Source organism: Delphinus delphis, chromosome 16, assembly GCF_949987515.2.
Source record: "Delphinus delphis chromosome 16, mDelDel1.2, whole genome shotgun sequence".
Taxonomy (NCBI): domain Eukaryota; kingdom Metazoa; phylum Chordata; class Mammalia; order Artiodactyla; family Delphinidae; genus Delphinus; species Delphinus delphis.
This window is the reverse complement of record NC_082698.1, coordinates 78,365,965-78,393,550: the sequence shown is the minus strand read 5'-3', so window position 1 is coordinate 78,393,550 and position 27,586 is coordinate 78,365,965. Positions and strand designations below refer to the sequence as shown.

The 27,586-nt window shown below is 37.2% G+C and overlaps 1 protein-coding gene across 1 annotated transcript in view; it reads right to left on the bottom strand.

The window, feature by feature from the left end:
• Nucleotides 1-27,586, bottom strand: part of LYST (lysosomal trafficking regulator) — a 177,242-nt gene that overhangs the window by 94,129 nt on the left and 55,527 nt on the right. The window contains exons 10-20 of the mRNA XM_060035027.1: nt 27,498-27,564; nt 23,604-23,713; nt 21,049-21,481; nt 17,858-18,002; nt 16,695-16,868; nt 13,082-13,242; nt 12,046-12,236; nt 9,327-9,572; nt 5,804-5,977; nt 4,367-4,516; nt 154-291 (exon numbers count right to left, since the gene is read on the bottom strand). Of these exons, the coding sequence (XP_059891010.1) occupies nt 154-291; nt 4,367-4,516; nt 5,804-5,977; nt 9,327-9,572; nt 12,046-12,236; nt 13,082-13,242; nt 16,695-16,868; nt 17,858-18,002; nt 21,049-21,481; nt 23,604-23,713; nt 27,498-27,564 (1,989 nt within the window). The remainder of the gene's footprint in view (nt 1-153; nt 292-4,366; nt 4,517-5,803; nt 5,978-9,326; nt 9,573-12,045; nt 12,237-13,081; nt 13,243-16,694; nt 16,869-17,857; nt 18,003-21,048; nt 21,482-23,603; nt 23,714-27,497; nt 27,565-27,586) is intronic.

Genomic DNA, 27,586 nt, shown 5'->3' with positions numbered 1-27,586 from the left:
TACTATCAGCCGAAAGAAGGGATCCTGGAGAGTAGGGCAGACAGAAAATAACCTCACTGAAAGTCCCTCAAAAATCTGAGTCCATAGCGTTGAGTCATTAAACAGAAATCATCACAGAAAATATCTCCAGAAGTAAAGTTACATGAAAAGTACCTGCAAAACCTGGCAAGTCAGTAGAAAGTGATGCACCACTCGAGCTTTCAGTAACTGCTTAATATTAAACATCTGCTGCTGGTGATCCGCTCTGAGGAGGATTTCTAGGGCTGCCAGCAGAGTTTCCCAAACACCTTGCTGAGAAAAGAAACACATACCGATTAGCACAGAGTTACTGAAAAACATGCTGCATGCTTTTTAGAAGACATGCAATACATCAGTTTAACACTGTGTATGTATTCAGGGTCAAAGATTAAATTTGTCTGAAAAAGTAAATCTTAGGGCTTCCCTGGTGGCACAGTGGTTGAGAATTCGCCTGCCAATGCAGGGGACATGGGTTCGATCCCTGGTCCGGGAAGATCCCACATGCCACGGAGCAGCTAAGCCTGTGTGCCACAACGACTGAGCCTGTGCTCTAGAGCCCATGAGCCACAACTACTGAGCCTGCGTGCCACAACTACTGAGGCCCGTGTGCCTAGAGCCCGTGCTCCGCAACAAGAGAAGCCACCGCAATGAGAAGGACACGCACCGCAAGGAAGAGTAGCCCCTGCTCGCCGCAACTAGAGAAAGCCCGCGCACAGCAACGAAGACCCAACACAGCCAAAAATAAATAAATTTATAAAAAGAAAAAGAAACACATGAAACACATTATCAATATTAACTGTTTACAAATAATTTAGTTTCAAAGAGCATTATTAAAAATGTACAGATTTCAGGGCTTCCCTGGTGGCGCAGTGGTTGAGAGTCCGCCTGCCGATGCAGGGGACACGGGTTCGTGCCCCGGTCCGGGAAGATCCCACATGCCGCGGAGCAGCTGTGCTGTGAGCCATGGCCGCTGAGCCTGCGCGTCCGGAGCCTGTTGCTCCGCAACGGGAGAGGCCACAACAGTGAGAGGCCCGCGTACCCCCCCAAAAAACCCCCAAAAAAACAAAAACAAAAACAAACAAAAAAAAATGTACAGATTTCAATGCTAATTTCTGTATGCAGCATTTAATCAAAGAATTTTAGAACAAGACGTACTAAATTGAAAAAAGTTAGACAATGTAGAAATTCTGCATTTTGGATTAATTTACTTTTAAGTCCAAATAATAGAATTATCTGCACAATTACTAAGTGTGCAGTTTCAAACAGTAGTTAGCATCCTTTTGAGGTGCTTTAAAATGCTTCTCCCATACCGAACCAATCTTAAATTATCCACAGTAACAGAGAAAAAGGAATCTTATATAGGTAACTACTACCGAAAGATAATCTTCACCTCATTTTATTAGCCCAAATAACCTTTCAACAAAGTCATTAACAAAAAGCAAAATTAACCGCCTTGGGTTGCAGGTCTTGCTGTTTTTCCTGCCATTATCGATGGAAATGAATAATGAAAAGGCCAAGGAATTGATAGACTTAATCACACTATTCTAACAAAGGCCTCTCTCTTTATAAGACAGGGCCAAGGTGCCCTGAGAGAAAAAGATATATGAAAACTGGAAGACGAGGCAGGCCAAGTATGAAAACTTGATTCAGGCCTGAAAAATAGTACTAAAATAGAGCAGTGCCAAAGCAAACAGACAACCAGCAACAAAAACAAAACAACTCAGCTAAAAAAATAATTAGGAAAGAAAATCTTATTTCAAACCCATAGAAGTATTTGTGTATATCACTTTTGAATTCAACAGAAAATGTTTTGTTTTTTAATCACACTGTGGTTTTTTGTTGTTGTTGTTGTTGCTGTGGTTGTTTTGCGGTATGCGGGCCTCTCACTGTTGTGGCCTCTCCCGTTGCGGAGCACAGGCTCCGGACGCGCAGGCTCAGCGGCCATGGCTCACGGGCCCAGCCGCTCTGCGGCATGTGGGATCTTCCCAGACCGGGGCACGAACCCACGTCCCCTGCATCGGCAGGTGGACTCTCAACCACTGCGCCACCAGGGAAGCCCAATCACACTGTTTTTTAATGCTCAAGTTAGCATCCTCTTTTGAAATACTAAAATAGCTGTCCAATTTTTAGTTAAGATTTGATCTTCCAATCTACGATTGAGCTATTTCTTTATTACATGTTTATATTTATACTGCCTTTGATCCAACTTGTTTGTATTTACTATCACTATGTTCATTTGCTTTCTCTCCCTGAAACATTAAGTGTATTTTTATACATATATATATGTGTGTGTATATATACATATATATATATATATATGGATTTTTTAAATTCTGAAAGTATTTATTCAGAATGAGAAATCACAACAAAATAGAAAGTTTTAAAAACTGACAATACCATAAAATCCAGAAAAAGCAACAGTTAGCTGCCTGACACAGCTCTGTAGTACTTTCCCCCTGTGTTTTACAGGAGCATATTCTTTGACTGCTTCTTCAAATAACAATAATTTTGTAATATAATTTTATATAGGAAGAACAGAAAAATAATTCTGTCTTTCCTCTAGCACGTTTGGTCAAAACTTGTTTTTGTTAATGACAGATTAGAAGTGTTTCCTTCAGCTTCCTAACTCATTGATAGTGAGTAAATCTGGAGGGGGCTGTTGCCAAATTTGGAAGTAACCAAATTTTTAAAAATTCTAAAGGTACACACTTTGAACTGGTCTTTAATTACGTCTGATGATACTGTTGTTACACGCTAAATAACTCTGGACAATCTACAGTCTACACTAGAACTAAGGAGGCTCTATGAGCCATACCATGAAGACTATGCTGATAACTAGGGCAGAAAGGAAACAGCCCTATATTCATTCCCTGGCTGGGTCCTTGTGAAGACTACCTGATCCACCCAGCTGTTGAGATGCTTTGCCTAGACCTAAGATCAAAGCATGTTCCTTAGCTTATGCCTATCATGAAGCCAAGGCTTCATAGACTTGCCCTGTATACTGATACAGCTCTATGACTTCTGGGTAACGTGGCTCCCTTACTCAGAAGTGTGTCTATTTCCCTCTCCTTGACTCTACTCTCCACACTCTTAGCAGGACCCCTTTCAGAGTTTATGGTAAATGCAAGTCTCCAATTGACTCAAATGTTCTCCAGCCAAGTACTGCTCTAGCTACTACCAGCAGCGCAAGCTCTGATCCTGACCCTCCAGATCAGCATTATCCATGGCTGTCTAAAACCTTGCACAGAAATTAATCTCCAGATTTCCATCTACAATTAACATTACATTGAAGTGGTAAATTTGTTCTATTCTCCAAAAGAATGATTGGATGAATACTTAAAAGTAAATGCCTTTTATTGCACCAAAGGAAACAATCAACAGAGTGAAAAGGCAACCTACAGAATGGGAGAAAATACTTGCAAACCATAAGTGAGATAAGGATTAATATGCAGAATACATAAAGAACGCCTATCACTCATTAATAAAAAATCAAATAACCCAGTTAAAAAATGGTCAAAGGACTTGAATGGACATCTCTTCAAAGAAGATATACAAAGGGCCAATAAGTAGATGAAAAGATGCTCATCATCACTAATCATCAGGAAAATAAATGCAAATCAAAACCACAACAAGCTATTACCTCATACCCTATAGAAAAGGCACTATCAAAAAATAACAATTGTTTGGTGAGAATGTAAAAAAATTGGATCACTTGCACATTGTTGGTAGGATTGTAAAATGGTGCTTCTCTTACGGAAAATAGTATGGAGGTTCCTCAAGAAGTTAAAAATAGAACTACCATATGATTCAACAATCTCACTTCTGCATACATATCTAAAATAATTGAAAACAGGACCTCAGAGAGACCTCTGCACATCCATGTTCACTGCAACATAGTTCACAATGGCCAACATGTGGAAGCAAGCTAAGTGTGCATGACAGATGAACAGATAAAGAAAATGTGGAAGACACATACAATGGGATATTATTCCGTCTTAAAAAAGAAAAAAATCTTGTCATATGCTACAACACAGATGAACCTTGAGGACATAATGCAAAGTCAAATAAGCCAATCACAAAAAGACAAACACTGAATGATTCCACTTGTATAAAGTATCTAATGTAATCAGACTCATAGAAACAGAATGTAAGATGGTGGTTGCCAGGGACTGGGGGCAGGGGAAATGGGGAGTTGTTGTCCAATGGGTAGAGTTTCAGTCAAACGAGATGAAAAAGTTCCAGACAAGTGCCATACAACGAAGCGTATACAGTTAACACTGTCCTGTACACGTAAAGATTGTTGAGGGTAAATTCACAAGGGTTTTTTTACCACAAAAATAGTACATGCCTCTGCTTTATTCCATATCCTCCAGTCTAGCAATAGCTCCTCTAGCAGTTTAACATCCTGGATTATAGCATTAGACTCGGCATCCAACTTAAATTCTCCATTCTCATTGATATGAATAATATCTTCATCACAGCAACCTTCAAGAAGGGTCTATGGAAAAATAACATTAATAGAAGATGCATCAACAGTCAGTTAATCCAAAAATTCAACAGAAATATTCAGCTTTCAATCTTAGCAGTCATAACATTAAATTCAAAGGAAAACTAGTGAATAACTCAACATTTCACCAAGTATCTTTAAACTGTTTTGTAAAACAATTCAAGTAATGAGAAAACCCCCAAATTTCAAATATTTATAAATGACTATTCAGTTTCAAATATGGGGTAAAAGAAACCACATCCTATTTTTTAAATTCAATGAATCTGTTGGGTTTTAAATTTTTTCCAAGAAGCATTCATGCCACAAATGTATGGATCTTGACAGTTTCATGAGTTGGGGTTTGGGGTCATGGGAAGAGGCATGGTCTTTTGCCTTAGTACTAGTACCCTCAGAGAGAAATACTTTCACAATGTTACCAAGTGCTTTTAGTTAGAAAGGTACTTAAATATATGATGACAGCTGGATCACAATAAAAGCTAATAAGGCTTTAAGATGCTAACTCTATAGCAGCATTGCCTAATGGGAACGGCACAGCACTAGGTGTCTGGAGAACTAGGTTCTCTTCCATAACTGTGGGAGCTGAAGCAAACAGCGGTCTCTCTGTGGGTTTCACTTTCACTAGTCTACAGAATGAGGGGCCGGCCAAGGAGACATCGCTGGCTAATCAAGATCTAAAAATCTTAATTTTTTGCTTTTACTCTTCTAAAATGTTTTAAAGGCAATTAAAATGTAATCATTTAAATGATGAAAAACCCAGAAGAGCCTTACTTTGATTAAATATATACTATTGAGTTTCCTTCATTTTCTTCAGGAATAACTGAAACACAAAACTCTATTATTGGAAGACTTTAATGAAGAGGTATCACTGCATATGAAACTCTGAGAATAAGTTGTTGTTGTTTTTTATAGTGTCAAGAGCCACTTTCATTTCTTTTTTTTTTTTTAGAAGACGTTGTGGGTAGTAGTTTATTAATTTATTTATTTATTTTTGCTGTGTTGGGTCTTCGTTTCTGTGCAAGGGCTTTGTCTAGTTGTGGCAAGCGGGGACCACTCTTCATCGCGGTGCGCGGGCCTCTCACTATCGCAGCCTCTCTTGTTGCAGAGCACAGGCTCCAGACGCACTGGCTCAGTAGTTGTGGCTCACAGGCCTAGTTGCTCCGTGGCATGTGAGATCCTCCCAGACCGGGGCACGAACCTGTGTCCCCTGCATTAGCAGGCATATTCTCAACCACTGCGCCACCAGGGAAGCCCCAAAGAATAAGTTTTATGAGAACCTACCTTCAAAATGTGAAAGCCCACGATGCATTTTTGTTTGATCAACACCTGATGAATCATGGAAAGTCCATTACAATTTTCTAATTCATGTATTCTCTGTTGGTTGTATTTAATTAATGAGAGTATAATTCTCAGTGCTAATGCTTGAGTTTCTTCACAGATACTGAGTTCCACAACCTAAAAAAAAGTAGATATATTTTTTCTAATTTGTTGAGATTAAAAATTTAACATGTGTGGTTATCTTCCATTATGTAACGTCAACCCCTTAGTTTCATTTGAAAGCTTATTTTTTTATTGCTGACGCTGTTAGTAATTACTTAAGAATTGTAAAGAAACAAAACTAAAAACCATAAATTCTCACCTCACACCAGTCAGACTGGCCATCATCAAAAAATCTACAAACAATAAATGCTGGAGAGGGTGTGGAGAAAAGGGAACACTCTTGCCCTGTTGGTGGGAATGTAAATTGATAAACTGATACAGCCACTATGGAGAACAGTATGGAGGTTCCTTAAAAAACTAAAAATAGAAGTACCATATGACCCAGCAATCCCACTACCGGGCAAATACCCTGAGAAAACCATGATTCAAAAAGTCATGTACCAAAAAAAAAACAAAAAAAACAAAAAAAAAAAAAAAAAAAAAAAAAGTCATGTACCACCATGTTCATTGCAGCTCTATTTACAATAGCCAGGACATGGAAGCAACCTAAGTGTCCGTCGACAGATGAATGGATAAAGAAGATGTGGCACATATGTACAGTGGAATATTACTCAGCCATAAAAAGAAACGAAATTTGAGTTATCTGTAGTGAGGTGGATGGACCCAGAGCCTGTCATACAGAGTGAAGTAAGTCAGAAAGAGAAAAAAAAAAACCGTATGCTAACACATATATATGGAACCTAAAAAAAAAAAAAAAAGGTTCGGAAGAACCTAGAGGCAGGACTGGAATAAAGACACAGACATAGAGAATGGACTTGAGGACACAAGGAGGGGGAAGGATAAGCTGGGACAAAGTAAGAGAGTGGCATGGACATTATATACACTACCAAATGTAAAATAGCTAGCTAGTGGGAAGCAGCTGCATAGCACAGGGAGATGAGCTCAGTGCTTTGTGACCACCTAGAGGGGTGGGGTAGGGAGGGTGGGAGCGAGGGAGACACAAGAAGGAAGAGATATGGGAACATATGTATATGCATAACTGATTCCCTTTGTTATAAAGCAGAAACTAACACAACATTGTAAAGCAATTATACTCCAATAAAGATGTTAAAAAAATAATGAATACACAGTACAAAACCCCCCCATAAATTCCATGTTCATTTGTCTCTTAAATATTCTATAAATTGACTAAAATAACACTGATAACCTTAGAATTCAGTAGCATTTTATTAGTGACCTGAAAAGTCAGCAAAATGCCTCAAATTTTTGATGATTAGTCACTCAACAAACAGGATCTGTGTTCTGTGCTGTGGGAGATGAAGAAGTAATAGGCGTGCTACCTGCCTCCAATGGGGGTCAAATGATAAGACGTACGTATAGAAACTACGGATTGTGACTTGTACTTTGACTCCCCCAGTGCTTTCTGGAAACTACTATATGGAAGAAACACACACCTTATTATGATGATAAAAGGCAAAGAAGAGTGAGACACTGTGAATGCACGAGAGCATAAAAACTACTTCTGACTCCACTCTGCTCAGCACAGGGAAGCCTACATGGAGAAGATGGCCTGGAGAGAGAGCAAAACCCTGGGAAGCAGGGATAAATGGGTGGCCGGGGTGGGCCACAGTCAGGAAAGAGGCGAAGACTGGAAGTTCACGGTACATCTAGGAGAATGCAGATTGCCTATTTGGTTGGGTGGTGGACATTAGGCTCAAAAGGCAGGCTATAACACACCACTGTAAAGCAATTACACTCCAATAAAGATGTTAAAAAAAAAACAGGCAGGCTATACGTGTAAGGATTTTTTTAAATTTATTTTTGGCTGCGTTGGGTCTTTGTTGCTGTGCACAGGCTTTCTCTAGTTGCAGCGAGTAGGGGCTACTCTTTGTTGCGGTGCACGGGCTTCTCATTGCGGTGGCTTGTCCTGTTGCGGAGCACGGGCTCTAGGCACTTGGGCTTCAGTAGTTGTGGCTCGCGGGCTCTAGAGCGCAGGCTCCGTAGTTGTGGTGCACAGGCTTAGTTGCTCTGCGGCATGTGAGATCTTCCCGGACCAGGGATCGAACTCCTGTCCCCTGCACTGGCAGGGGGATTCTTAACCACTGCACCACCAGGGAAGTCCCACGTGTAAGGATTTTAAGGAGACTGAATTTTATTTTTGTAGGAAAGGATGGATACTAAACAAAGTTTCTAAGTTTTAAGTGTAAAAACATACTTTAAAAGTCATATTGGCAAGATCCTATATGTATGCAAGATAAAAAATTAACCATTTCCTCTAGGATCTAGTCACTGTGTAACAGTAAACATAACAAAATTATATTCAATAACTTGAAGAAAGAGGAAAAACCGTTTTGAAATTATACAAAGCTATAAAAGTAGATCACAAAATGTTGGTAAGTTAAACGAAAAGCTTTTAATTTTAAAACACTAGGTACTAGATGCAAAAAAAAAGTTTGAAAAAGTAAAAGGAGGAAAGACAGCTTAGAGTATGGCGGATCAAATACTAATCAAATATTTATAAGAACAGTAACAATAACAACAAACACTGATATGTCTCATCGCAAAATTAATCAAAAGGTTAAAAGAAAGAAGGCCGGTTAGGGAGACAGTATGATAATGTTGCAGAAGTTATACTTAAGGAGGAAATTTTGAGGATGAAAAAAGATCAGGGCAGCTTTAATTAAACAAGGATATGGACCACAAGGAAGTAGAAATGATTTGTACTGAAGAGAGACCATTTGTACCCCCATTTGGATTCTACCAATCCCCGAAACAGTCACATACACTATTGACTGCCTACTCTGCACCAGGAAAGATATGGTGCTGGCCCTCACATGACTAAATAGAACAGATAATTAAACATGTTTCTCTAAAACAGTACCTATGGCATGAGTCAAAATTTTTGTATTTCTCCTTCGCTTTAAATAAACTTCAAACCCGAACAAATTATTTTTGTACTCATTTGACCTTTTTTTCCCCCATGCATCTGGAAGCTTCAAGGGAAAAACAAGTTTCACAAACATTATTTTAAGGAATACATTTCTTCTATATTTTTACTATGGTATGCTTTTCTTTTTTCTCATTGGCAATTTTAAATCTTGTACATTTAACACTTAATTGTTCTAATTGCATTTCTGGATAATAGGAAACTTCTAAAATCTTCATAAATTAAAAAGAAATTTTAATCAAAAATTACCTGTGGCAGAAAGTTTGATGACATTCTAAACAATATGTGCTTTTTTAATCTTAAAAGCTTAATATAGTTGATATATAGCTTTATTTGTATTCGAAAAGAAATCCTAAAATGTATCAATAATAAAGAGGTAGTTTCTCCTTAAATAAAATTATAAGCAGTGATTCTTACCCTAGCAAAGAGAAAGACAAATATACCAGTTCCACCAATTTCGTGCAGAATGCCTTGAAGGGTTTTACATTCAGTGGGCCGGAGATTCTTTAGATGATAAGGTTCTAATAAGATGCTGTGAACTTCTTTTGAGCTGAAGGGTCTTTGAGAGAGTTGTGTTTTCATCTGACCTTTAAGTCTAATAACTGGCTCATAGATGGTATACTGAGCAGGACAGCAAGTGGTATACACAACGGAAAGATTTTCCTGAAACACAAATATTTTCCTTCAGTAACTAAACAAAGTTTAAAAAGTAAGTTATTAACTAGCAAATGAATATTTCAAAGTGAAAAGACAACCAACAAATCTTTTTCTTTGTTTTAAAAAAGAGAGACACTACACTAAACAAAGATGGACATGAGAAGCAAGACAGCTCCCCACAAAGGAAAAGATCAGTTTCATTTAGCAGGGATCAATATGTGTAAACCCCATCAAAGCTGAGAAAAATTCCAGCTTTGATCTTTTGAGAATAAACATGAAATTATACCTATTATCACCGATAACAACAAGCCCATACCACGCTCACTGCATGCCAGGCACTGTTCTAGGCATTTATAAATATTAACCAATCTTTACAACCCTATGAGGTGGAGACTCTGGGTCAATGTATTCAAATGTATCTTGGTCTTGAATTTGCTCATGGGCTGCCTACTCATTTAAACATGACTCTAAACTAGATCATTCTTTCTACTAGAATAAAATTCCAGACTATCAGCGTACCTAACTGAAATTGAATGGAACTTTCAATATTTCTCCCATGCAGAGGGTAGTTTTGATCAGGTTCTGGCTGTCTGTCAAATATTCTATTAACTACTTTTAAAATGATGGTAAATTTTAAATGCAAAATATACTCTGAGGCGCTCTCCGTGGAGGCAGCTGCAGGAGCTCAAGCTTAGGGAAATCAGGTAGATTCCAGATCTTCTCACAGAAGCCGGGGCGGGCGGGGGGACCTTGGGCTTCGATCATTTTCAACTCGCGGTGACTTAAGTATAGTTTCATCAGGCATCACCTAGCATATATGCATACCAACTAAACTGACTACACAGTCTACTGTATATGATTATGCTGGGTGAAACAAAATTGTATATCTGTAGCAGTTTTCATTAGAAACCTGATAAAATGCCCAGTTACCTGAAACATGTCCCACCTGACACCAATGCCTTGCCAGGAGGGCACCATCTCTGCCTGACTGCTAACTCATACCTCACAACCCCAAAACAATGAAGTCAGGCTTTAAAAATCTGCTTTCTAAAAAAGACTTTTCACATAAAACCTGTATAATTTTTATCTGTGATAATTCCTGTTGCATTTTATGACTTACAACCTATATTCTTTTCGGGCAAAATAAAATTATGTTTTGAACAGACATTTGTTGTATGAGCTCCTTCGTCTTCCTAAAGCGGAGATGCTCAATGTGTGGTCCCCAGCCAGGAGCATCAGCATGACCTGGGAATCTGTTAAAAATGCAAGCTCTTGGACCACACTTCAGACCTACTGAAGCCGAAGCTCTGGCCCAGCAATCTACGTTGTAACAAGCCCTCTGGGTGATTCTGGTTGGAGAATCATTTCTCTAAAGCATGTTTGGTCAACGCTGGCACATTTGGGGTGGGATTAATTCTTAGTTGTATGACACCACCCATGCGCTGTAGAATACTTAAAATCCCTGGCCCCCACCCAATAATAGTGGACAGCCAAAATGCCCCCAACCCCCATTTTAAAATACTCCTTAGGGAGAAAAAGATTGTGTGCCTAATACCAGATCTTCAGTTAAATTCCACAGGTAGCTACTCTATATTTATTTTACCACAGATATATATTTAACACCACTTAAGACTTATGTTTTACAAAATATCTGAACTAGAACTTCTCCTTCACTGTAGTCAAATGTTACAGCTTTAAAATATAATATATTTTGATTGTAAAATATACACCTCATTAACAACAACAATAACAACAAAATATATCCCAAAGTAGTAGTCTCCAAGTAAGAAACATCTCTGACTTATAATTGTACCTCTCATAAGAAAGCAAGAGAAGGAGGAACATAGTTTCATGGCTAAAAAACTCTACCAGCTTTTAGTAGATCTTCTAAGACCATGAAGGGTCAGTTTCCTAGCTGCTATAATGAAAAATATCTATCACAAGCTCCTAATCTATATATTAGTATAACAAAATATTAGAATAATGTATAAAATGCAATCAAGAGTCTCATATAAGCAGAGTGAGCAATAATTTGAAAGCAAAATTCCTAGTTGTTATTGATACTAAAGAAAGAAATATTCTAAAATCTGAATATGTGTAATTAATATAAATAAAAGTTAGTATTTATTTGTAAGTATGGGAGAGAAAGGTAATAAGCAATTTTTTAAGGCTAACACGTGTTATATTTTCATTATATCATAAACATTTTTCTCAAATGATTAATAGGTATAACCTAAACTAAACTGATAATTAGTATAGAAATATAGTTCCAAGGAAAAGCAGATGAAAATTTGAAACATGAAAATGAATTCTGAGGTGGTCAAAGTATTTCAATTAAAAAGAAAAACATTTCTAAGTAAAGAAAATATTAACAAACAGAAAAGAAAAACTCTAAAAATCTAATTCCCAGCTAATGACACATTCAATAAACATACATAACAGTTACTATAAAGTTAAAACTTATGAAATGGAAACTTACAATTAGAAGACCAATGTCCACATCTTTGTTGGTCATAAAAAGTTCTCTGATTTGTTCACATTGCAAAATGTCTTTATTAATATATTTGGAGTAGTCATTCACAGGCTTGCCATATTTACATGGCATTATGGACGTATGATTGGGTCCACAAGCATATAAATAAAATGCCTCTTGTGAGCCAATCTTAGCTCCTGAATAGCAAAAAAATAAAGTTATTTACTTAAAATACTCCAACCAAAGTTTTTCGTAAAAAAACAAGAAACCAAGAGGGTTTTTTTGCTAGATTCTTATAGTTGTTCACTGTATCTTACAAAATTGATAAAGCCTCAATTTCCAAATTGGTGTAATGAGCAAATAATTTACAGCAACATTATCTGGATGTAAGATGAATTAATATAGATACATATATAAAGTTAACTGAAAGCTCTTGGTATAATGAAGTCATGAAATGTCTAGTTGCTCTTTAGGCTAAAAGCAGGTTTGGTTTGGTTTTGCCTCTTTATTTTTCTTTTTTGTAAATGGAAACTATACCTCAGTAAATTCCTTTTAAAAATAACATGTGGATCTTTATTCCTTCATCCATCCATTCATCTATTCAATAAACACTGTCTGAATGCTATTACATGCCAGGTTTAGTGATATATTTTTTTAAATCACATATTTCTTTTGCCCCTAAAATGTGGTATTTTTTAATATAATATACTAAAATTATAAATAAAAGAGACAACCAGTCTAAGTGTACCTGTCATAACAGTGCATTTTCCAGGATTATAAAGTTGATTTAATATAAGCTTCTCTTTTGGGGAGGGTATGGGGGTAGGATGTATACCTCTACATTAAATGTATGTATCAATTATAAGAAGCACCTAGATTATAAAAATATTTTAAAAGTACATCTTGGAATCTAGGAAATACAGTACTTACTAAGTACAAGTGAAGGAACAGGGATTAATACTTTATCCAGGATAAATAACTTAGTTTAATATTTGTTAACTGAAAGAAAAATTTGGAAATGCTTTGAAGGGGAAAAATATACCATTGAAAAGAAGTAAATTTCCCAGGTCCCATTTGCCAGCCAATTGCAGAAGTTCTTCTTGGGATGACAAACAATGGCCAATCATGCAAAATGTTTTATTGCTGTCAGATGACAAACTTGTTTTTCTTGGAAGCATAAAATCCAAAGTAACATCAGGCTTCCTACGTTAAAAACAAAGTTAAATCAATTACTTCAGTGAGTACTAGGGATTTTTAAAGTATGAATGTTTAAAAACGGGAAATTCTTGAACACGTTTCTTGGTTCAGTATCAGATAGTTGGTGATGGGACAGAGAGGAGGGCTGATTCTCTCGTGCCTTGGTCCAAGGTGCTGCTGGTCCACAAGCCCCCAGAGGAGGGCAGCAGAACAGAGATGCTGATGGTCCTACACCAGGCCGTGGGAAGCATGACTGGACATTTGCTGCAAGCTTTCTTTGCCACTTGACTTCTGCATATTCACCTTCCTGGTTTAAGATATAAATCTACCACCTCCCCCTGATTTTACCAGAAAGTCTCCCACCTCAGTAAACAATTCCTAAAAATCTCATGTCCTCTATGAGGGCTTCAAAAACTAATCAGAAAAAGAATATCACTTCTTCAGGTTTTGCTCTGACAAGGCACTAAAACGCCAATGCTTTTTGGCATTTTCTGTTATTTCAGTGCTAAATCATTACCGAGCTTTTGATTAGTCTCTTGCTTTTCTTCATTTAAAGGTTACAGGAATCCTTACAAAAGGCAGAGTAGGAAGAGGTAAACTAGCGGTTTCTCCTAGAGAGACACACATGATGGGAGAACTTCATCCTCTAGTTGAAATGGCGGAGTGTCAAGCTCTGCCCCCATTTTAGAAATGTTTTAACCTCCATATTAAGATAATGAAGGTAGCTTATAAAGACAAAGTTTGTGAATAAGACAAAGGACTTAGAATAAGCTAATAATGAGATATTCTATTTTGGTATGTATTTATTTAAAAACTTTCCCCTAAGGCTTTCTGCTTCATACTTAACATATAAATTTAACTATTTTAATAGGAATATTTTTAACAAAGGAAAGATGTGAGCTAACTTTTTTTTTACTGAGGTATAATTGACATATAACATTATAGTGAGATAACTTCTATTACTGTACAGGCATCTTTCTTCAACCAACTAAATGGCTGTGACTGAAACAGTACTGCCCCCTAGTGGCATTATGACAATACAGTTTTTATGGGTAAAGAAAACCTACTGTAAGATCAATGCGAGATGAGTTCAACAAACACTAAAATAATTCATACTATCTACTATGTGCCATATATTCCTACCATATTTGTGTGCTGTTCATCAAATAAAAATTAATAGAAAATATTAATAGGTTTTTTCAGTGTCATTACATCTTGAAATATATTATTTGTAGAAATTATTCTATTAGTTCAAAGAGTGATAAAGATAGTGCCGAATTTAAATCAACAGAATAATATATTCATCCTTGGTCACTTGCTCATTGCTCTATTAATAGATAAAATCATTAACTTGTACCAAAGGGGAAAAAAATTCCCTCAAAGTAATGAAGAAATAAGTGGGTGAGTAAAAATTAGTGCTATGTGAATCAAGTGACTATACTCATAACTTCAGAACTGGCCACAGAGAACATCTAGACTCTCACTCTGAACATGTCTAATGATTAGTTTATAATTCCTATATCTGTCAGCTGGCCTGATCCACCAAAACGCTGTCAGGTTAGTAAAGCACAGGGTTTTAAAGCAGGCTCTATCCAGATTCAGAGTCCAGTTTGCGTTTCAGCAGCCCTCCTCACTGCTGGTAGGGCTTTGGGTCAGTTACCTTGTCCTACCCTGGGTCTCAGCTGCCTCACATGTAAAATACACCTCTTTCATCATGCTGTTGGGAGGACTAATTGAGGTCATCCATGTCAAATGCTTACTACACTGCCTGGTGTGTGCTGAGAGCTCAAGAAAGGAGGAGGAGAGAGTCCAGGAGACTCTCTCCCAGCCCCATCCCTAATCCCAACCGATCTAACTCAAGGCTCTGGAAACAAACAGTGATTGGCTACCGCTGCCATTCAGGCTTAGGCAGTTGTGAAGACAGAACTTCTCAGAAAATATTTTATTTGGACTATGGAAATTGAGCTTCAATGACATATTTTCATGTATTTTTAAAAAATGAATAAACTGTTTCCTGTGGCAGACACTGTGGACTGGCTACCCTAGAGCCGTTCACAAGCCCCTTGCCCTGCCTCCCTGAGGCTGGACGGCTGTAAGCAATCAACTCCTGCAGCCACTGCAGCGCTGGCCGGTACACAGCCTTCCCGTGGTTCCCACAGGCCCTTTCCTCTGCCTGGCCCACTCACTCTTCCTCCCTCCTGCTCATGGAAAGCTCCATCTCCTTCAGGTCTCAGCTTAAATAAACTGTTCCTAGATAGGTCTTCCCTGATGTACCTCCCTTAATAGCAAACCTGGTATTTTCTGTCTCAGGACACATTTGTTATCCCCGCAGTACTTGTCATGATTTGTACACTCATTTAATCGTGTATGCTTGCGGTCTGCTTCTTCACGGGACTGCAAGCCCCAAAAGGCAGGGAACGTGTCTGTCTTGTTCACCAAGCCCCCGAGCCTGATATAGCATGTGCTCAGCGCATAATAATTCCTCAGCAAGTATTGGATGAACAAATGAATGAAAAAATAGGTTAATTTGTGCTAAGGGTATATGTTATCTCTATGATCTAATCTACTTCGAGGGACTTTTGAGAGAATTGGAAGATCATGTACATAATGCACCTGGCAAAAGGTCTGTGACATAACAGGTTTGCAATATTTTAGACCATTCGATTAAATCTAGACTCCTCATCCTGGATCCAAAGCTGCTGTCACATAGTATCACCATGCCCACTCATTTTTCTTGCTTATTATTCAACTTAGACTGTTCCTTCCAGCCAGCTTGGTCCTTTCCCATGTTACACTAGTTTCCAATTCTGTATCCCCTTTCATGCTATTTCATTCAATAAAATACTTCCCAATGCTTACAATTTCCATACCTTAGAGTTCTCTTAGTGTTACATTTTACATTAAGATATTCTACAAAACATTTCTTATTAAGTTGACTCACAATTCTCCTGGTTTGTAAAAGTCATATAGTACTATAACCAAATCTATCACCTGGCATATTTCTAGGACCCTATCTTAATCTATCACCTGATACATTGGCTTATATTTTTCTCTAGTCATTCTAATTTCTTTTGAAACTCTGATTTAATTTAGGTATGAGTCTTATTAGCCACTTAATTTAAGTAATTCCTTATGGATTCATTTTATAATATATGGGCTTGATGGACTAAATTATAGGTTCAGTTGCTTGATGTAATATACGTTCTACATGAATGCCTAAATGTTCAGATTTCTGCATGCTCCCCAAATCCAAATATTAATCTTCAACAATTATTTCTAAGGGGAATTAATTCTGTATGAAAGTGATAAGTAGGAAAAAATATCTAACTTGACAGACTCTTATGTTAATATATAGTAAAATTTTACCTATAGTTTTCTGTAATCTGTTTCAGAAGCTGTAACAGAATAATTAAAATTGTAACTGACATTAATAAGTATTTACTAAAAACGTTTCATACCTCTGTCCAGAGACCCATATGGAGATCTTCCCATGGATATTCTTTTTCCCTTGGGGCTGCTGCAAGTAGGTGAGTACTAAATGTTGCCATTTGCTCGGAAGGAAAATATTCTCCTGTGATTCAACCTGCGCTAGTAAGACAGCTTTTGTATCGTCATTTGAATCCATGCACACACTGCACAGAAGAAAAATGGTAAAGGCTAAAAACATGAAATTTCTGATCTCAGTTTTTAACATGTATATCAACTACAATTCTAGATATTTAAGTGAAATTAAAAATCAGTTCTATTATTAAACTAACTTGAAAAGTCAGTAGGTCTTTGTTTTACACCGTAATCTGCTTAGTTATTTTATTATACTATTACCTCAATTCATGAACTAAAATAGATTTGGCTCATTTGCTAGTTAGGGTTAACAATTTGGGCAATAATCTTCAGAATTCAATTTGCAGGAAAAATTTTATTAGTACTATCTATACAGTCATTGACTTTTTAGAAATTACAGTGTAATATTTGGTTCACACAAAAATTAATACATATTATACATAAATATCTAAATGCCTAAAACAAGGATGTATTGTTGGTCTAACCTACTTCGAAGGATTACTAAGAGAATTAAGATATAATTTATATAATGTACCAAGTAACCTTTGTTACATTTACAGAGCATAGATCCCTAAGCAACATGTTTCATTTAAAGTTTTATAAAGATAGTATCATACTAGTCATACTCACTCAATACAAATAAAAGACTTGTATCTATACTAGTTAACAAAGGCAGTAGGAAAAAATGGACAAGACAGCAACGAGAACCTAAGCTTATTAGATAGTAGTTCTTAAATATATAAATTGCATGAAAAACTGCTGATAACAACGTAAGATCACTGCAATCTGATGGAATATTTTCATAGATAAGACTTCAGTATTTGGTCTAAGATAGAACTGAGAATTAATATAATGTACTTCAGAGTTTAATTATAGATTTTTAGATAGAATAATATATTGTTACAAAGGCTGTATTAATAACTGTTAGAATTATCTTCTTTTTTTAAAGAATTTTCTATTTTGCTGTAATGATCTTTATTAGCAGATTTCACATTAATGTCTCTTACACAAATTATTTAAATACATGAGCTATTCATGATGGGTTGAGGATAATCATTACCGAAAGATAAAAGTGCCACTGTGGGGATCAGCCCACACTTGGATCATCAGTGCTTTGGATCCCAATGAGATCATATGAATACAGCCTTCCTCTATGAGCCTTTCACCAGGACTCACGTACTCTGCACCTTCCGGTCTGTTGTGCTCTATGAGAAAAAGATGTGAGAATGATCGTTAAGCAACTGATAAAAAATGAGTGGAAAAGTGAATCTAAAAGATTACAAAGCATGGTTGTTCATTTGTAGTAAATTATTTACCTGGAATGTCTGAACATTCTAGGTAAATAAACAACGTTTATTTCCAAACAGCATTTCCAAAGTTTAGATGTTAACTCCAAAATGAAGAGTGAAAACAGTAATTGAGCGCAACAGAAGTTGTTAAATGTTTTAAAATACATGATAATCGAGGGCTAATTGCAGGAATCAAGAGACCACTATGATGTCACTGTGCTATGATTCTTTTATTGACTGGACTGGGCCACGGTGACATCGGGGCCCCAGCCCAGGGAGCGCACACCATTGTCACATGCCTTGCACCACCAAAAATCTCCATAATAATAATAATAATAGCATGCTTCTAAAAAAATTTATATTAAAATTCCTTTTAGAAAAATTGTGGTGTTTGAATATAGTCCTTGCCTAGACTCCCTGATGCGTGATCTCTGAACGTAATTACTGAGTGATTCTGAAACTCTAACATCTCTCTCCAAGGCAAGCGAAGGTAAATGCTATAGGCTTTGAGCCATCTGGTTATGATCCTGACTTCTCTTTCTCACCACTTAAAACTTAGCACTGCCTGAGTATGTATGATGAGCTCAGTCCTCAGCCGTGCGACCTATTACCATGATTCAGGACTTCATGGAAAGCTACATTAAGATGTACCAAAATATAAAATGCATGCCCAAAGGCTCGCACTTTTAGAGAAGATAAACACTTATATTGGATTGTGTTCAGATTGCACATATATTGGTTGTCAATTTTCTACGGGTATAACCACCGCCAGGGACTTCCCTGGCAGTCCAGTGGTTAAGACTTTGCCTTCCAGTGCAGGGGGTGCGGGTTTGATCCCTGGTTGGGGAGCTAAGATCCCATGTACCTCGCAGCCAAAAACCAAAACATAAAACAGAAGCAACATTGTAACAAATTCAATAAGGACTTTAAGAAAATGGTCCATATCAAAAAAAAATCATATTAAAAAACAACAACAAACCACCACCAATTTTTAAGAATACTCCCCCAGCAATGATAATAGTCTTAAAAAAGAACAGTTAAATTCATTGATTATCTTGAGGACTATTGCCCAAGATATAAGATATATAGAGAACTCATATCTGAAGTGATATCGAAAAAAATGTTTCCATATCAAATCTGAACTTGTACAATTAAGAGACCAGAAGAGAAACCAGTGTGTGTTCAGGAATTCAGAGTAGTTATATTACAAATATTTCTTAATTTAGTGCTCATGACAATCTTGTGAAGTAAATATTATTATCCCCATTTTGAGGGTGACAGAACTGAGGTGCTGAGAGGTTCAATAACTTGCTCAACGGCACACAGTGGTTTAGTGGCAAAGGATGTGTTATCACTGTAATATTTTCTTCACCTTTCTTCAATTTTTTTGTAGGTATACTATTTTTAAATGTTAATTTTAAATGTTCATGCAAGATTATCTTTCTAAAACACACGTTTTCTAATACATCTTTACAATAAGAAATTTTAAAAATGTTCCCAATACTTAAGTTTTCTCAGGTCATTGTGTATATTTATTCATTTTATAAGAGACCGTTTACATTGTGATTGCTCCCACTTAATATGTAAGAAAGAGATCTGCAGTTTATAGTGTAGTGGTGACATTTAAGCTCTGGAATTAAATATAGGTGGGTTTAACTCCATTTCCAGCACTTACCACCCACATAAATCGGTCATGCTGCTTAACTTCATCTACAAATACGGACAGTATGAGCACTCACCTTACTGAAATGTTGTGAAGATTAAAAATGTATATAGCAAGAGCAGAGCAAAGTGACACAATCCAGAAAGCTCTCCATGTACCTTAGACAGCACCATCATCAATAACATCACATGTATATCGTTCAGAGCTATCAATTCTTAGGTGGCAAAATTCAATTCACAAAAGAAAACACTATAACTACCTGAAACATTAAATTATCTGCTAAGATTTCTTAAAAGTTCAGCTTCCTAGGCTAACCCATAAAAGTACCTAAGTGTGTTCTGCTAATAACTTGGAAATAACGTCTGTAGAAAAGTAGATTCAGAGCTCCAACTGTGGATATCAGGTGACATTTCCCACCCTTCAATCTCGACAGTGTCGTTAAGGTTTTCCGTTCCATCTACAGGTCAGCGGTAGAAGACCTCCCTGGAAACCAGATACTGGTGAAGGCTTAGTGTTCTGAAGCAGAGGCTCTGCTGGCATGTGTAAACCTTGTGGAATGAGCAGCCATTGAGGCCAGCACCTCGCTATAATCATAACCCCCTAAACCTGTCTCATTCAGTCATTTCATTCATTCATGGACCCTAAGAATTAGCCTACCTGCTTTACTTACCACCACCATAAACTGCTTTCTAACGAACAGCTTCTTTCTACCTAGCAGTTTCCTAGTAGCATAATCGCGATTCGAGCAGTTATAGAAAGAACTGGAATGAAATTTATTCTCACTCTGGAGGTTGGCTGATGCGTTTAAACATTCTGTGATGGGAACGAGGAGAGAGGCACTGAGGTAAGATTCAGCATAAGAAAGAGAGCTTGAACTACGAGAGAGAAAGGAGATGAAATGGAGGCGGACTAACAGGAGGTGGGAAACCGGTGGCAGACGGATGGAAAAGTGGCTACAGGGTTTTATCCTTTCCTTTTCAAACACCAGGAGCCACCCTAACCCAGTGACGGGACCAGGAAAGAGGCAAGAAAGGGGGCTGGTGAGCCCTGCAGCAGTTGCAGATGCGGCCCACCTGCCTCCCCCGCCCCATACACACTAGGCAAAAGAACAGAAGAAAATGGAGTTTTCAGGGCTATCTGACAACGCAGGCTTCGGTAAGTCAGAGCCTGCCCTGCTGAGGCATTCCATGTGAAGAGCATTTGAGAGTAAGTCAGAGCATCGCTGTATTCTCAGTGCTCAACTACTATAAAACCGCCGCTGGAAAAACCTTAGTGCAACCGATAACGCTGCTGTCATACCTGTTCCACCAAAATTACTATCCAGTAAGATTAACGATTTGTTTCTTTTCTTCGTCTTCTTTCCTTTCTCTGTGGTACTCTCAGCTTCGTGAACGCGCTCCACATTAAACCACAGTGAAACGCTGAAACCTTCCGACAGGTGTGGCCAGCAGTTTTGTCCTAGCAATGGCAACTGGACGGGGGCTACATGCCAAGAGGAAAGCAGCTGCTGGGGAAAACTGTCACTGTCACCCTCCTTCTTGCTCCGCGAAACTCGTGCTCTTCTTAATAACCCCATGGCCTTACTGTTTAGAATCGTGGGACACTTTTGTGAAAAAGATGAAACGCCATTGCTTAAATTTGGAGTATGCAGCAAAGGGAAGGTGAGATACTGTGAAGGACTCATAGTAATGTCACTTTCAACAATTTTCAGAATACCCAGAAGAAGAATTTCCTAGAGGAGAAGAAAACCACACAAAACTTTACAATCATGTTACAAGGTACATAATAATCTTGAAAGTCAGGTTATAAATGAAAAGACAAACATATACATATGCATATCAGCATTCCTATTTAAATACCTTCCTATCTACTATATCATTAAAATATTCATTTTTTGTGTGTAGTTAAGATAAAATATGAAACAGAGGTTTCAGTCCTAAAATATATAATCTCTTGTGGTTAAAACCTAAAAAGTTATGAGTTGGTTTTAAGTACTAGCAATTAAATACAATAATTATGTCAGGAATCATTTCTAGCAAAGAAAGATGTTTATTTCCAAGGACACGATAGTTGCTTCTATCAATTATTTTTAAATGAGGGATAGAATCAGAGACCTTACAAATGCTTCAGATTTCTGAATGGCATTTACAGCATGACTGACTTCACAAAGTTGAGTGCTCCGTTACTTTCCACCTTATTTTACATGTCTTTTCCCTAATCAAATAAAATTTCTTTCATCTCTGTTTGGTAAACTAAAATAAGGCTTTTAGGTTTATTTATAATTACAAGTTTTTGGTTAAACTCAAACAGAGAATGTACAGAAGAGATGACAGGAAACAAGTATTTAATTAAAGGGAAAAGCAACGACTAAGGAGACAAGTAAAAAAACAGAAACGATTAACCCAGTACAATGCCCTACCCATGCATAAAATAACATCTAATGTTGATTATTACAATGATAAATGAACTCAGAAAAATAGAATAGAAACATTCCGTAAATATATAGTCAGTTCTCAATTGTCTACACGAGTGGTTTTTTTTTTTAACATGTTTATTGGAGTATAATTGCTTTACACTGTTGTGTTAGTTGCTGCTGTATAACAAAGTGAATCAGATATACGTATGTCCCCATATCTCTTCCCTCTTGCGTCTCCCTCCCTTCCACCCTCCCTAACCCACCCCTCTAGATGGTCACAAAGCACCGAGCTGATCTCCCTGTGCTATGCGGCTGTTTCCCACTAGCTATTGGTTTTACATTTGGTAGTGTATATATGTCCGTGCCACTCTCACTTCATCCCAGCTTACCTTTCCCTCTCCCCATGTCCTCAGGTCCATTCTCTACATCTGCTTCTTTATTCCTGTCCTGCCCCTAGGTGCTTCAGAACCTTTTTTTTTTTTAGATTCCATATGTATGTGTTAGCATACGGTATTTGTTCTCTTTCTGACTTACTTCACTCTGTATGACAGACTCTAGGTCCATCCACCTCACTACAAATAACTCAATTTCATTTCTTTTTATGGCTGAGTAATATTCCATTGTATATATGTGCCACATATTCTTTACCCATTCACCTGTCGATGGACACTTAGGTTGCTTCCATGTCCTGGCTATTGTAAATAGTGCTGCAATGAACATTGTGGTACATGACTCTTTTTGAATTATGGTTTCCTCAGGGTGTGTGCCCAGTAGTGGGATTGCTGGGTCGTATGGTAGTTCTATTTTTAAGTTTTTTAAGGAACCTCCATACTGTTCTCCGTTACACTAGTGGTTTTTGACCTTGTGTTCCACAGAGCTCCCTCGGGGTCTACAAAGCTCAAGTGGGGTGGTGAAATGGGCAGGGCTCAGGAACATCCTTCAACCTTGCTTCAAAGACAGTAGCTCCAAAGTTTTCTGTTTTATTTGCTTATGCTTCTAGTCAAGGTTTCATTATAAAAATGGGTTTCTTAGCAAAGAACGGTCTAAAAATCACTAAGCTGCACCAATGGACAAGTGATAGAAGATAAATGAAGAGTGAGTAACAATTTTCTTAAAGAAAAGGGTAACTCTCAAAATGGTTATAATTACTTATAATTATCTTAGTAATTAAAATTATTTAGCATTTCTTAAGCACAAAGACTTGGGGTGGAATGGGGTAAAGGGACTACAATCCCAATGATACGTCTAGCTAGCCAAAATTGAAGCAAAATGGTTAAAACTGTGTAAATAACAAAATAATCGAGAAGTTCACACACAATAACATGGAGCTGACTATATAATAATTACCACATCAAAAGAGGGAGCTTAGTGATTTCTAAATAATAAAAAAAATTCTATTAGTTATCAGTGAAAAAATGGCAAATTATAGCATATTTACTGTACAAGGAGATTTCTCCAGAAATATTCTCAAAAGAAGGGTTAGCTCTTCCGAACATGTTCTTGAACTCATCAAAGATACCAAAAGATCCACCAGTACTCTCTGGCATGCTAAATTAAAGAAAGAGAGAAGGGGGAAAATTAAAGCCAATATACAATAATTAAAAGAACGGAATAAGCAATTTCACTGAAAGAGATCAAACACTATTGTCACATCTTGAATGGATTATAAATACTCTAATAATCCAAAAATCTGCTGAAGAAATAACAATACAATTAAATGCAAACCAACTAACCAACTGACAAACAACAAAACCACTTTTCTTCAAGATTGGTTAGCTCAAAGTAAAATAAAGGTATTATTTAAAGAAGCATAAATTAATACAGTATTTCTTAAATAAGCTGTTAGGTACCATAAAATAGTCTGCTACCTTCTCATGTTGAAAATGTTTAATTTATGATTATAACTTTCTAAATAGAAAATTAGATGACATAAGTAAAAGTGGAAGTATTAAAAATTATGAAAACACTAAAATATGACAAATGATTAGTTTGAACACTTTATTCTATCATGGGGTTTACTATGAAATATAATTGGTAATACACAAATTCATAAACTGTCTAGAGTAAAATAAATATTTGTAGCGTATATTACAGCGATCGAAGTATACTTGCATGCATTATCTAAGCCGATCCTAACCAAAAAAAAGTCCTACAAAATAAATATTATCTCCCTTTTGGACATGACAAAATAATTCTGATATAAAACCTGAGAACAGAAGTTATGTTTCAGCAACATGTTTTGTAGAAGCAGTGAACTGATACAGTAGCGTAATGGTAGACATATCTAGAAATAAACTTGCAACAAGACTATAAAATAGCATGGACTTTATCCTGTAAGTAACATCAATCAGTTAAAGGTTTTAGAGTAGGAAAATAACATGATCGATGTAAAGTGTGTGTGCTTAGATTTTTTTTCCAGTTCAAAACTAACAGGCTCCAGTTCAAAATGGGGGAACAGAGATATACACATACATATACATATGCCTTTGTCTACCACTGAAAAGTCGCTGAACTGAAAGTTCAGAATAACAAAAAGGAAGAAACCCATAACAGGAAAAAAGTGGGGAGGCAGTGGGCATTGGGAGAGGTCAAGTGAGAGATTTAAAAATATTTCTTGAAGATGGAAGGAGAGACAGATAAAAGAGAAAGCTGCAGCCCAGAATCTCTTTGAATTACAAAGGGGCTCAGAGGAATGAAGAGCCGATCTGTCCAAATCTGAGGAGGAAGTAAGAACGGGGTTGCAAGCACAGGGATTAATAAAAGGTCTGTCTGTGACATCCACCTCTCTCCTTGATTCCGAGTAAACAGCACGGATAAGTCACCTTTTACCTTTATGCCCGAAACCTGTAAACTCTTCTCAAAAAAAACTGAATGGCTTCTGCCAAGAAAAAGCTGAGATGTATGGTGGGATGTTAGCATCAGGGCTACCAGGTATAACTGTAAAAGTCTGCAGACTGGCCGAGTTGCCTAACCAAGGGGAAAAATAGGAACTGAAGAGTATACAGAGTACCCAGAGAACTCCCAATACTCAACAACAAAAAAAGAAACACCCTGATTTTGAAAAAGGGTGAAGGATTTGAATAGACATGTCTCCAAAGAAGATATACAGATGGCTAACAAGTACATGAAAAGATGATCAACGTCACTAATCATTATGGAAATGCAAATCAAAACCACAGTGAGATACCACAGTGAGGAAAACATCAGACAAATTCAGCAGGGAGACATTCTACAGCATGATCAGTCCTCCTCAAAACTCTCCAGGTCATTAAACAGGGAAAGTCTAAGAAATTGTCACAGCCAAGAGGGAACCTAAGGAGGTATGACAACTAAATGCAATGTGAATCCTGGCTAAGATCTTTAAACACAAGAACATTAGGTACACATTAAGGCAATCTGAATAAATTATGGACATTAGTTAATAATGATATAACAATACAGGTTCATTAATTATAGCAAATATACTAAGGTTAATCTGGGTACTCTGTACCATCTGCTCAGTCTCTCTGTAAAGGTAAAGCTGTTGTAAAAAATAAAGCTTATTAATAAAAAAATTAAAAAGCAATCTACATTAAATCAAAATAAAATAAATAAATGATTTTTAAAAACCTGAAGTACTGATGTATGCTACAACATGGATGAAAATATTATGCTAAGCGAAAGAAACCAGTCACAAAAAAACACATACTCCATTTACATGAAATATCTAGAATAGGTAAATCTGTAAGACAGGAAATAGATTAGTGACTGCCAGGGGTTGGGGCACGTGCGTGGGGGAGGGTGAAGGGGAAAGGGGGAGTGACTGCTACAGGGTATGGGGTTTCTCTTGAGGCGATGAAAATGTTTTAACTTGGACAACTCTGAACCTACTAAAAAACACTAAACTGTATACTTCAAATGGGTGAATGGTATAGTATATTAATATATCTCAATTATATCACAAATATATCTCATGTATACAAGTTATATCTCAGTAAAGCTGTTAGAAAAGATAATGGAATAGAATTTCTCAGAGCTAAGCTGGAAATAAGTCTTCAGATCAAAAAAGTCCACTAAGTGCCCAACACAATAAATAAAAATATACCCATACACTAAGTAGATGGGGAAGAAGGGAAGGCTTTTCCTTACCGTGTAATCCCAATTAATAAATGAAGATGGAATGATGGAAACAGAAAATTACTATCTGGCAAACCACCATATTAACTGTTTCAGTCAAGAGTCATCAATGGATGCTAAAATGAGTGGGTTAAAGTATGATGAAAAAAAGGATATTTCCATAGCCTTAAGTTATCTCCCCATAAGAAACTTACTAATTATAAAGAGAAAATACTAACAATGGAAACACCCGGCAAAACACCACCTTAACCAAGTGATCAGTCAACATCACCAGTAACAAGATACAGATATCATGAACCCCTAGATATGATGCACTGTGAAAAGGCATAGCCATCACTTGTGAGGTATGCATGCCCAAAATGCATAACTTGAATTTGATCATGAGAAAATATGTGACAAACCCAAATTAACATTTTGTGTATGTCGACCTTAATTCTCCAATTACAATTTAGGTTTCTCCAACTAAAATCTACGTTTCTATCTAGTGTATATAATATAATCATATTACGTATTCATTATGAATTTGTCAAATGTCTGTGAAAGTACAGAGTAGAGAGTGGGCACTCAAGCAATACCTGGTAAAAGCAGCAATACAGGGCTTCCCTGGTGGCACAGTGGTTGAGAATCTGCCTGCCAATGCAGTGGACACGGGTTCGAGCCCTGGTCTGGGAGGATCCCACATGCTGCGGAGCAACTAGGCCCGTGAGCCACAACTACTGAGCCTGCGCGTCTGGAGCCTGTGCTCCGCAACAAGAGAGGCCGCGATAGTGAGGGGCCCACGCACCGCGATGAAGAGTGGCCCCCGCTTGCCACAACAAGAGAAAGCCCTCGCACAGAAACGAAGACCCAATACAGCAAAAATAAATAAATAAAATTAATAAAAACGTCTACCCCCAACAACTTCTTTTAAAAAAAAAAAAAAGCAGTAATACAGTGTTTAGACTGGGCTACAGTCCTCGCAATGCCACTTCTATGTATATGACCCTGAACAACTAATTTGGTCCCTTGGAATTTAGATTTTCCTCTCTATAAACTCAAGATACTTATACTATGTCTACCACATTGGATGGTTCTGAGAAACAAAAGAGATGATGCATATAAAGCTACTTTTGAAACCACACAGCACTATGCCAATGGAAGCCATTATTGTGAACTCTTCATTTCACATAGCAACAAAATTATTTCAAAGCTATTGTTTAAAACAGTTTCAACGCACCTTGAAAATCAGAATCAGTCTGTGTTAAAATACTCAAGAACCCTCCTAAAAGATTTTTCACAGTTCCCTGAAGATTAAAAAACAAAACA